We start from the raw sequence: 12,718 nt of genomic DNA on the forward strand, positions 1-12,718 counted from the left end.
ATTGGTCTCGGAAGAGCTCCATCGGTTGGAAAATCTGGACGTGATAGAGAGGGTGGAGGCATCTGAATGGGTGTCACCCATTGTGGTCGTTAAGAAGAAAGAGGGAGGTATTCGCCTCTGTGTAGACCTTCGACAAGCAAACAAAGCTGTCGTAATAGACAGCTTTCCCCTTCCTCATACAGAAGAGCTATTGCATAGTTTAGTGGGGGCTACAAATTTTTCTAAGCTAGACCTCGCATCAGCTTACCACCAGGTCATGCTTAACCCTGCGAGTCGCGATTTGACCGCATTTATAACTCACGAAGGCCTCTTTCGTTTTAAACGAGTGTGCTTCGGACTGGCTTCCGCGCCTTCTGCATTTCAGAGTATGATGTCCAAAGTCCTGCAAGGATGTAAGGGCGTGCTCTTCTATATAGATGACATTATAGTCTTCGGGCGGGGCCGGCAGGAGCACATAGATAACCTTGCAGCAGTACTTCAACGCATTAAAGAGGCAGGACTCAAACTGGACAGCAAATGTATCTTCGATACGCAGGAACTTTCATTTTTGGGTCACAGGATCACAGCAAGTGGTATTGTTCCGCTGGAGGAAAAGGTTGCTTCCATCAAGGATACACTGGCACCCACCAATACAGCCAGCCTTCGATCGTTCCTGGGACTGGTCGAATACTAATCTAGGTTCGTTCCCAACTTTGCCGATATGGGCAACCATTTGTTTGGTCTGGCGAGGTAGACTCCAGTTTTCGAAAGACCAAAGAGGCACTTGCGTCCAACATAGTCCTGCGGATGTTCGATGCATCTCTTCCAGTTGTTGTTTCCACTGACGCTTCAGACTGTGGGCTTGGAGCGGTTCTCCAACAGGTGGAGGGAGAGAAACTACACACTGTCGCCTTCGCTTCTCGAGCGCTTTCATCTGCAGAGAGGAGCTTTTCAGTAGGAGAACGCGAAGCGCTTGCGTGTGTTTGGGCGTGCGAGAAGTGGCATGTTTACTTGTGGGGACGCCATTTCACGTTGCTTACTGACCATCAAGCCTTGGTCGCATTGCTGTCTACTCAAGGGCCAGGAAGGCGTCCTTTGCGGATAGCACGGTGGACGGAGCGCCTACTGCAGTACAGCTATACAGTAAAGTACTGGAAGGGTTCGCAAAATCGAGTAGCAGATGCGCTCTCTCGCCTCCCTGCGTCACCTCCTCAGGAAGAAGAGACTTTACCAGATGAAACTGTATCAGTAGCCCTTATATCTTCTTGCATTACCAGGGAAGAGTTTGAACAGGCCCAGTCGGAAGACAGCACACTGCAACGAATCAAGGCCTACATTGAATCGTCCTGGCCTGCGCAAAAATCTCTGCCGGGTGAGCTTCAACCTTTCCTCAAACTTCGCGATGAACTGTCAGTGGTGGACAATTTGATTTTGCGTGGCGAACGCCTTGTGGTTCCCGCATCGCTTACAGCGCGGATAATTACCGCTGCTCATGAGGCTCACCCTGGAATTGTACGAACGAAAGCACGTCTGCGAGAAAAATTTTGGTGGCCAGCCATGGACAGGCAAGTCGAGCTAGCTATTCAAACATGTAGTATATGCCAGGCAGCGGACAAGAGCACGAAGGTTATGGCTGCACCATTGAACCCGGTCCCCTTACCAAAGGAACTGTGGCTAAAGCTTGGCATGGACATTGTTGGCCCATTTGAGAGAGCACCACACGATTGTCGATATGCGATCACGCTTGTCGACTACTTTTCTAAGTGGCCCGAAGTATACTTTTGCAACCAAGCCACAACACGCACACTAACAGGCTTCTTGGTGTCAGTGTTCGCACGTGAAGGTTACCCAGAGGAAATTGTTTGCGATAACGGGCCACAGTTTTCATCTCGAGAGTTCCAAACTTTTCTGCAGGATCGCGGCATCCGCTTGCGGCATTCGTCCGTATACTGTTCGCAAGCAAACGGACAGGTAGAACGGTTCAACAGAGTTTTTAAAAGCTTTGTTCAAGTGGCTACACTCGAGCAGCGTCCCTTACGCCAAACAGTAACAGAATACTTGGGCATTTACCGTTGTACGCCGCATGCCACAACTGCAGTTGCTCCAGCACTTCTCCTGCATGGACGTCTACCAAGGACTCGGCTCGATGTCGTTGGGTATCCGTCAGCAATATTTGCAAACGACCCTACTTCAGAGCTTCACCGCCTACGCGAGCGGGTGAAGCAAAAGCAGCAATCCAGTAAACTATACACAGACGCTCGCAGGGCCGCAAGGGAAACCAAAGTGAATGTTGGTGACCTTGTACGAGTACGCAGACAAACTGCTTTTAAAGGTGACCTGGCTTTTAGCCGCCCAAGAAAAGTGATAAGAAAACAGGGGCAATCGTCCTTTCAACTTGATGATGGAAAAACGTGGAACGCTTCAAAGTTGTCAAGGATGCCACGAGCTTCTGCATCTATCTGTGGGTGGGGGGAAAGGAGTGATACAAATGACACCGCTAGGGAAAGCAGCTCACCGCCTACCTTGGAGAGACCCGTTTCAGAAGCGCCAACGGGAACTTCAGCTGTGGCTGCTGCGAAGCAGCCGCCTATGTCACCAGTGACCGGCTCTGAGCCGGAAGAGACTTCGCCTGCCGCCAGTGGTTTCTCAGAAGCATCGGGACCTCAGCATAGGGTACAGCCATCAAGGAATAGACGACCTCCAGACCGCTATGGACACTAAGTACAGAAAGACACGTTTTGCAGTGAACATGAACGTGTCACAATCTGCACGAGTGTTGAGTTTGCTGACGTTGTGAAATATGGACATAAATGGAGTTGTATCTTGTTTTACTCTTTTTGTTTTATATTTTTGTATTAAGTGCATAAGACAAGCACATTGTTGTTACTGTAAATATAATTCTGTAAAAGAGCACTAACGTACTACCACTACTAAATCACTAACCCATGTAGCTGTCTTTTTTTTTTTATAAGGAAGGGAATATGTTGTATATGTGGTTTCGGTTTCGGTTTGGGGATCACCTGCCGCCAGAGGCGCCAGTGTCGCTATGTGTATATATATGACTGTATGTGGCAATAAACCGGGATGGTTTTGGTTGCTAGCAGTTCGTGTACTTGAGCGGCACCCGCCGCTACAACACTTTGACACATTTTGGGATGCACCTCATCCATTTTCTCAGGCCTGAGAAGAAGGCTGAGGTCTTTATCTGATTTGTTGGGCTCCTGGGAGTCCTTGTCCAAAGAAGGACTTTTGCTGAGGACACCCAATTTTTGAAATAAATTGTACCATGTGTTTGGCGCATGATAGCCTGAGTTGCTTATGTGCCATAAAACCCTATACAATACAACGCTCAAGGTGCGTCGGGAGTGACCTGGTACATTTCTTCCTGAAGTATGTGAAGTCCGGCCATTGGATTCTCACTCGGTGGTCTGCTCGGTTTGTTCTCATTGCGATGCATTGGATTACCATCCACGGGAGTAGGCGTAACTTTGGTTCAAGAGTATTTGCTCATTGCCCGGAATAGACCGATTGGCGTTCGGTGCATACATGTACATCAAGAGCGGCATGCAGTCAAAAGCTTACATGTTCTCCTACACGTATTACAAACACCATTTGCCGAATGTCATTTGGTTGCATCATGCGAACTGCAAAATTACTCCTATATGGGACTCGTGCTTTTCCGTCATGTGCTGAAGCCTGGCTCGCGAACTTGAGGCTTTTTTCGTTGCGGCGAGCTGCTGTCCTCCAGTCGAAGTTGAGTGCACGCCGCATCCGTGCTCAAGCTGTGGCGATGGCTGGGCGGAGGGGTTTCGGCTCACGAATCAGGAGGCATTTAAACTCCATGTGCGCAAACTTCCGTGCAAAAGACCAAGCTACGAGCAACTCACTTTCCACGCCTTCCCCTCATAAAATGTAATGTTTGCCTGGAAGTGACTCGTACATGCATGCTTCCGGCTTTGCGGTTGCTCCTCCCCGGTGTCCCCGTGTATTGTGGTGCAATACGTCCTCAACTCGGCAGGCACGTTTGCGTGGTCATCGCCATTAGTCACCGTAGCCCTAAAATAAATTCGACTTACCATTGCTTTTGTGATGGCTACAAGGTGGAATCTAAAAATTGTAATGATTTTGCTGGTAAAAAAGCAAGAATGGCATTTATTGTGCATTATGGTCTAGTGCTGTACAGGTTGAGATGCCTGTTGTGCTGAGCATGGGCACTCGATCATACCGCTGCTCTTCACTGGTCGGTGCACAACTGCTGCGAAGACAAGTGCTGGCGATGACTTGCTTCAATTATAAACAGAATGAGGTGACAGATTACAAGACTGTGTCCTAAGCCATATGAAGGCACCAAGCGAATGCATATCTTCTTGCATACGTTGCGTCGCTTGCATATGCAACCTGGTGTGAGTGACGATGATGCTCGACGCTCGCAACTGGGTCTGAAGACACCTGTTTGTGCAACCTTTGGGAGTGCCGGGAGTGTTTCACTGCATCTAAACATAATCACGCGCATTTATGATTGCAGATCCTTCGTGCATGTCAGATGGTTTTAGTTGAGATGGGCAGACGAGCTAGATACAATTTGTCGTTGCTGCATTGATTGAGCAACAGCCGAAGATATAAGAATTCGTAGACTTTGCAGCTCCTCGAAAGTAGGATATGCAGTGTGCACCTTGTAATGCAAATGCTTTGCAGAGAGCATCGCTTAGCAAGCAGCACTACAGTCAAACCCACTTATAACAATATCGCTTTTAACAATGTATCGGATATAGCAATGGACAGTCGCAGCACCGTCACCTTTGCAATGTGTTCTATGGTAAAATGAACTGCTTATAACAATGCTATCATAATAGATTGTCGGTTATAACAATTAAATGTAGTCATTTGGAGCCAACCCTCAAAGAAAAAAACTCACAAACGCAGCTACCACGCCAGCCAAACGCAGCTACCACGCCAGCCAAACTATGCTTACGGCACAAAAAACGCGCGCGTGTATGCGGAGACGCCCGCACAGCGGCCACAGCTGCTGCGAAAAGATCACGTGACGGCGCATACGAGGCAAGGCGCATGGGGTGAGCCGGAGAAGCTTCTACGTATGACTCGGAGGAGGAGAAAAGACGGGCACTTTCCTCTGGGCAGAGGTGGAGAGGGTAGGGAGGCGCTTCCTTTTGTTGTTTTTGTATTCATGCGGGGAGCAGTCCATTCTGAGGGTGCGCCGCCTGTTGAAAACGCGTCACGGCATTTCAGCGTGGGCTGCCCCATCTTTCCCACTTTCTTTGGCTCCTGCTTCACGAGCTGCACATGAATTGCTTCCGAAAAGCGGGCTTCGCCAGGGATATCAGTGACGCGGAGTTTCGCGAAGCGAAGCTCCTGCCGATGGAGCGATTACAGAACTTTGGTCTACGATGCGCGGTGATGACGGCGACGCGGAAGGGCTTGAAGAATTCTTGCACGCCGACGATGCAGTCACCACAAACGAAGAATTGACTGACGAGGCGATCGTTGCAGCAGTCACCAGTGCGGAAGACGATGACAGCAGTGATGACGAAGATGAACCGGAGGCTGTACAAGTTGTTTCTCATCAGGAGGCCTCAACAATGATCGAGTCCCTGCGGGACCTTATTTTTGCAAAAAACCTTTCACTCGGACATGTCCAACATTTGGATGCCCTCCAGAACGATGTTAGCAAGATTGCCGCGAAGCAGTCGAAACTCACCGATTACGTGTTTGTTTCAGCAAAGAAGTGAGAAGTGCAAGCTATTTTGCCCTATTTAAATGCTTTCAAGTTTTCATGTTTTCCTTGTTTTTTTCGGGCACTAAGGGATTTTTCAAGCTGAGAGGCAGCCGCAGCAACCTTCTCGTATTTTTTACGATGCCCCTTTTGGTGCCACCAAAATGATGCCTCGGCGGAGCTTGCATGTCACTTGCCATCCGTGACCCCTCTTTGCAGTTGTTATGCTTTTTTTCGTGCAACCCGTTTACAACAAATATCGGTTATAACAATGGAATTTTCGTGGCACTTGAACATTGTTATAAGTGGACTCGACTGTAGCACACTGGTAGCGTGACACATAAGATCTCTTCGATTTGGCTGCACTTTCTGCACCAGTTCAAGGAGTGCAGCACTTTTGCACTCATTTTGCAAAAGTGCCAGCCTAGCGCAGCATGAGTTCCTGGCTGGCTTGCACTCGCCGAATTGGAAGCATAGCTCTAGTGCAGCAATATGGCGGCGCCCATATGTAGGTTGGAGAAGCAGAGAATATATGACCGCTGTCTGTTAATGAAGTGCTGACAGTTCATTCTTGAAAGGGGAATGTGAGTGTCATAATCGTAAACCCAAGCGGTCAAGTCGAGCCCCATGGGCAGCTTTTCAGCGCACATTCGTAAATCATCTGTGTTTACATGTGACAACTTCTTTTTTCGGTGAAACGACAATCCTCTTTTTCGCAAGGCTGCTCTGCGCATGAGCGCCTCGCTTCCTCCAGCTCCACTGGTTGAAAATAAAACTGCCAGCTCCTGCTGTACATGCGCAGTTCATGTTGGTGGCAGCGCATGCTACAGGTGCCGGCAGCTGTCAAGCACAAATCTGCCACTTCGCATACGCAGCTGGCTCCTCGTGGAACCAGATCATGCCTTCGTCTCCCACATGGGTTTGTTTTCAACCCGTAGCTGATGAATTTTCAGATTTTCTAAGGCTGGTTCATGGCAACGCTTCAGGGCAATTTGGTGCTTGAAAATTATTCACGTGGTTCGGGATTTGGGTGGCTGTGTTGGGCAGTGGCACGCAGTTGGCTGTAATTTGGTGGTAACTACAAGGCTAGCAGATGACCGAGCCTGTACTCGACCATTCGTTTTGGATGCAGCCGGTGCCAAGCTGCACTTAAACTGCCTGAACTGACACTGCACGCTGGCAGCATCGCCGTAGAACTTCATGGAACTAGTGCAGTGAGTGCAGCCAAATTGAAAAGACCTACATACATTGGATGTGACTTTAACCATGGACCTGCTGTGATGTCCGCCGCACCTTTTTTGACAATGAACGGGGTCTGTTGGAGGTATCTTTAGATACTTCGTTATACTAATCTGTCTTGCTAATCCACCATTAAGGAGCCGTGAAACACATTTTCAGTGCATTGTTTTGCCCGTTGGTTGCATAGAGTAAGTTATGGTGATGCTATTAGTATCGGTAGTAGCACGTATATTCTGGTCTTTAATATTTTAATTACCTCGCAAAAACAAATTCATGGCGCTGTTGGTGTCACCACACAGTTGCAGTTTTCAGCATTGGATATGACACCATTGGGTGGGAGCTTGATGATTGGACAAACAGTAAATGTAGCACAAATTGTGTTAATAAATTAAAATACATTTTGTCACGTTTTTTAGTTTTATATTCGATCAAGAAAACCAACATGTTAGGCTTTTGCAAATCCACTGCAAAGCAAGCAAAACAAAAACACCACCGGAGGCTCTAGCTTTTTTTTTTGCACTGGACTTTGCACCTCTCTGTACTCATCTATGACCTAGCACACAGCGCTTATGACTAATCTCTATTTATCTGAGAACGGCTTGGCGGAATCAATCTGATCGAGCCATTGCATTCTATAAGCGTTCGTCTCGGTCCCAAGGAAGGACGCAAAGAAAAAAAACAATTTTTTTTCACATTTACCAGTGCACATCGTCAGCTTGTGGAGGATCACCGGACGTCGTCTCCAGATGGCGCCACATCCCATCAACAGCACCCAGGGGTAGGGCACGGTACGCCGTAGCGGTGGAGCTATGCGCTATGTTAAGGACTATCTCGTGCTTGAGCTCGGAAAAGTCAGGGAAGACCATTTATCAATGTTCCTTCTGCGCCGTCGACGTGACAATGCAGCATCGCTGGGCCAGCTAAGCATCCACATGGTTGTGTCCTCCCCTTCTTTTGTGCCGTCGTTGCGCTGTCAATATGGAAATATGGAAGATGGATCCACATGGTTGCTGTAACCGTGGAAACGATGCTGCCAGCCTTGGAAAGAATGAGTTACAGCGAACAGGCAACCATGGTGCGCATACTTCTGCAACGTGCTCATATAGGCTGTTTTGATTGGTCCCACCCAATGCCGTCATTGGGAAGATTAAATGGGAATGGGAAGCACCGCGAAAATGGAGTTGAGGGCAGCTTTTTGTTTGCTTGTATTTTGAAATTTCTCCACGTTCCTGTGCGCCTTTTCTTGTGATCCTTTTTGAGTCAGCATCTGTGTGAGTGAAGAATTCACCTGAAGCACAGCCATCATCCGTTCAAGCAGTTTCACAGCCCCTTTAACCGATTTTCTGGGGCGGGCCTGCTTCCAAAATTTTGGGGGTCTTCAGATTTTAAAATCTCGCGGTGCCCTATGATTGGTCCATTGGTGGTCATGTGTGCTGTTGATGACGTCACGACCCTCTTCACAAATCAAGGAAATTTGTGACAGAAAAGCTGGAAATTTTTTGTGAGACGGCAACCTAAATGGTTAGGCATTAAAAGCAGAGCAGAAAGTTGGGCTAGTTGGTTGATATGCATACTGAAGAAGTTGGCGCGGAACAACGATGACAAGCGAGACAAAGACGAGCGCTACTCACAACTGAAGGCTTATTCCAGACAATGCTCTAATAAATAGTGAAACCAACAAGAACAAAAACAAACAAACATCATGAACACCACAAGTTACCCCGTGAATCCCAATGATTTGGTTAGGATAACCTCCCTAAACATTGCCACACGTGCAGTACAAACGACAAGGAAAAGAAAATCCAGTGCAAACCGCTTTTTGAAAAAACGACCATCCTATTCAGGCGCTGGCAGCAACTCACGCGTGAGCTCATGGAAGCCTTTCACATGCGCATCCATGGCGATAAGTGCATTAGTCAGACTTCCGTCCGCTTCTCTGATAGGGAGTATCGGTTCCTAACCAAATCATTGGGATTCACGGGGTAACTTGTGGTGTTCATGATGTTTGTGTGTTTTTGTTCTTGTTGGTTTCACTATTTATTCGAGCATTGTCTGGAATAAACCTTCAGTTGTGAGTAGCACTCGTCTTTGTCTCGCTTGTCCTCATTGTTCCCCACCAACTTCTTCAATTGGCATTAAAAGGGTTGCTTGTGTTTCTCACACCTGTTCTGCCAGACAAGCAGCCGTTCTGTGTGAAGAAGCTGCTGGTTCGTACACTGCAAAAGGGTGATGCTTATGCCGTTCAGTTATGGTCTGTGTTATTGATTGATTACAGTGTAGAACTGGTGGACATGAAAACAGGAGGAACAAGCACGATTACCTGTCTCACCCTGGTTGTTCCTCCTTTTCCCTCACTGTGGTCGTTCGATGATGGTGTATATAACCACAGATTTAAAAAAAATGGAAACTTTAGTCCACTCATTCGCATTTTTTTTTTTATTGTGACAGTGTGCCTGCTGGCATAAAGTATTATTTACAAATATAGGGTGAGTACTATGAATTCCTTCTCAAGCTCAAGCAATTAAACGATTTGAGCAACACAAGCTAAGACTGGCATTTCAAGTATCAAGCCAACTAGCCCAACAACAACTTTTGCTGATGTTTATTTCATTTCCAGTGTTCCCAGCACCCATCTGCTGGAACAAGGCAGTTTACCATTTTTGTCTGATAAGTTGCAAAGAGGCAAGGAAAAGTGTGTCCTGCTATTCTTTAGACCAATGACTACTTGCTGCTCGGGTGAAAATGAGGGGAAATACGCTTTCCCCACTGCTTGCAGCTGACAGACCAAACTGCCAACCGCTCCCCGTGATCACGCACACAACCAAATGCACGCCGTGCACAGTGGGCCATGCTCTGTGGGAGCAAAGGAATACGATGCTACTGACACCAAGAAGGCATTTATTGCTGCCACAGCAATAATGCCGGCTAGCAACAAAATACGCTGAGGAATCGAGGTCATCTGACTCACCAGCAGGGTCACGAGTGAGTGTTCACCCTACTGCAAGGCCAGGTGGGAGGAGCTCGCGTACATCGAGTTCCTAAGCCCGAAGAGGGAGACAGCTGTCTCCCCCGTGCCTGCAACAATCACGCCATCTCTGACACCAGCATTGCTACAAGTTAAGGCAACAAAACTAAGGGGACAGAGCAGGGCAAGCTCCCGCATTGCATCCACGAACTGAGGTGTGTTACTTTTAGCAGGCTTCTGCGACACTTCAAGGGCTTGCTGGTTTCTTTGGGAAAGGAGGGGGCAATGTCTCCCGAGGGCCAGTGAGTGCAAGGTGAAAGGACGTTGCACAGAAAACCATTTTCTGTCTCATCCCTGAAGGGACATCAGTGCAATGAGAAGCAAAATGCTGTAGCAAATTTGGGGCCCCATCCTTTGGGGCTCTTCCTTTTTACAGTTCAAGTTGAGGGTCGCACTCTCACACCCCGCACTTTCCGTTGCAGTCAGTCATTTTTCAGACTAATGTAGAACAGTTTTTTTAACCCTTTAATGGCCAAGCATTGAATGTCGTGTAGAAGTTGTGAATTTCCAGGATTTTATCACTCTAAGGTCCTTTTATTGCAGAAGTATAAAGAACTGGCAGATTTATTAATAGAAATGGGATTATATCATAATTAATTTTAGGTAATTTTGATAATTTCTGAATTCAGCAGGTCGATAAAACAGTGCGCATGTACCCAGGCGCATACAGTAAATTGGGTGCAAAAATTCAAAACTTCTCCATCCCCTGCCAATGCAGCGACCACAAGCTTCGGGCTGTCCTGTCTTTAGGTTAGCTTTTGCACAAATTCATGTTTCAGCAGACATCCTGTATCTCTGTCAGCTTACACATTAGCCCTGCATAAATATGTTGGAGAAGACTGTGAAAGAGAAGAAGAGAAATGATGTGAAAATACCCGCAACTCTGTAGGATGAAAGGTTGCTCAGAATGTTGGTGCGAATGTAGATGGCAGTACTGGCACCACATTCAGGTCAGCCAGTGATGTCATCGCTGGGATTTCAATGTCCGGACCCTGTAGAGTATCTGTTACGGGTCCAATTGGACTTATTTTTGGAAATATGGCGGAGAGTTTGAAGGTTGCTTCACTTCCGCCACCGGTTGGCCCGGTATTGCACTGCCTCCGGGATCGGCCTTGTCCTTAGCGCGTCATTACTGTCCTGTTTTTCTATCCCATCTTTCAACTCTCCTACTATCTGCACGTGGTAGCGATTGTGGCTCGGCTTGAGCCAGTGAGCAGGCCTGTGCATTTTCCTTTTCTCTCTTCCTGGCAACAACAACATACCTATGCTAGCAGTTCACACACTGATATGAGTAGAAATGAAAATAATTCACCCGTTTACACTTTGTGTCATGTTTGATGATATGCTGAGCGTTACGGGGTTAAGAGGCAGCACGAAATTGAAAACCAACCATTTGAGAAAGCAGGCGCATGTGTGTTGCTGCTGCTTCTTGTCCAAGCAGGCAGTGCTGTCTTCCCGCCCCAAGGCTGGCAGCTCCAAGTGCGGTGTGGTGTCTGGGGGAGCTCAGCAGCAGCTGCAGCAGCCGTGCTGTGGTCCCCCAGCTGTGGCGGCAGCAGCAGCCAGGGTGGGCCCAGCTGCAGGGGGCAGCCTGTGTGGCAAGCGCAAGCGGAGCGTACGCGAGCGCAGCCTCGAGTCCATCTGCCACCGCCGCTCCTCCGAGTGCTGCGATGAAATGGACCTGGAGGAGGCCAAGCCTCCCCATGGGTGAGTGCCGTCTGGGCATTGCCACACACACACACACACCCAGCATGCGTGGCAGACTGTGTACCGCATTTGCAGGAACATAATACCATATTTTTTTTTTAGTTCACTAGCAGTCTAGCCCTTATTCATGGGAAAAGCCGTTTGTCCTTCTGGTCTTTCTGGCAGGTTGCCGCCTGCCCACCAGGCTGTGGGCAGCTTGCATAGGTGTCCACGAAATGTGTGGAAATCGCCTGAAATCAGAAAATATGTTTTTCAATGTTTCATGTGTGTCTAGCTATTTTACTGATTACAAGAGAGACTTTGTAACCATAACCACTTCTGATACGCATGCATAGACGACTGTAATAAACATTAGGTCATGTATCTACTGTGCTTCATTGATTCCATGCAAACACACAGAATACACTTGATAAACCACTTTAATTGTACAGCAGTATCATGCATAACAAAGTCTACCCATGATAATCAGTCCAAAATTAAGACAAACAATGCAAAGCAATGGCCATGCAGTGGTAGCACGCCTAATTTGCATTTGGCCTAACTACGCAAACCAGTCGTTTTTTTTCCTCCTCAAATTATCCACTTCAAAATGCACTTTGCAATATTTCCGGAACCAGGGTGTGAATATGGAGCCTTCTTTTTTGTTAGTTCGCAGAGCTCTGCTGCCAAGCTCATGCGCTTGCGTGCAAGAAGCCAACTTCTTGGCGCCCTTCTGTCGTCAAGAGAAAGCGCAGCTTGCGTGAGTGAAAGGTAGAGGGTTATGCTAACAGTATGAAGGTGGCGTACAAAGGAGCTTCGCCACACGTGATCTTGTCTTGGACGTTTCTGAAGATTTCCAAAACGTGCCATATTCACACATAGATCCCCAGCTTTACTGTTTAGAGTTTGGACTCGCATTATAATTGTTAACAATATTTGTTTCATTTCCTCAAACCCTCGGACACCCCCCTCTCCCCTCAGCCTATACGGCAAAACCTTTTAATTTCAGCTGCCAGCGCGGTCCCGGTCAACACCCATCTAAGTCGCTTGCTCGCTAATTT

General features: G+C 47.7%; 1 protein-coding gene and 1 pseudogene across 3 annotated transcripts in view; both read left to right on the forward strand.

The window, feature by feature from the left end:
• LOC144132310 (uncharacterized) overlaps window positions 1–12,718 on the forward strand; it is a 115,355-nt gene that overhangs the window by 45,725 nt on the left and 56,912 nt on the right. For all 3 annotated transcript variants that reach the window (XM_077664629.1, XM_077664630.1, XM_077664628.1), the window contains exon 4: window positions 11,416–11,678. In XM_077664629.1, the coding sequence (XP_077520755.1) occupies window positions 11,416–11,678 (263 nt within the window). The remainder of the gene's footprint in view (window positions 1–11,415; window positions 11,679–12,718) is intronic.
• Window positions 10,952–11,094, forward strand: LOC144135610 (U2 spliceosomal RNA; annotated as a pseudogene).

The sequence above is a fragment of the Amblyomma americanum genome, chromosome 5 (assembly GCF_052857255.1).
Source record: "Amblyomma americanum isolate KBUSLIRL-KWMA chromosome 5, ASM5285725v1, whole genome shotgun sequence".
Taxonomy (NCBI): domain Eukaryota; kingdom Metazoa; phylum Arthropoda; class Arachnida; order Ixodida; family Ixodidae; genus Amblyomma; species Amblyomma americanum.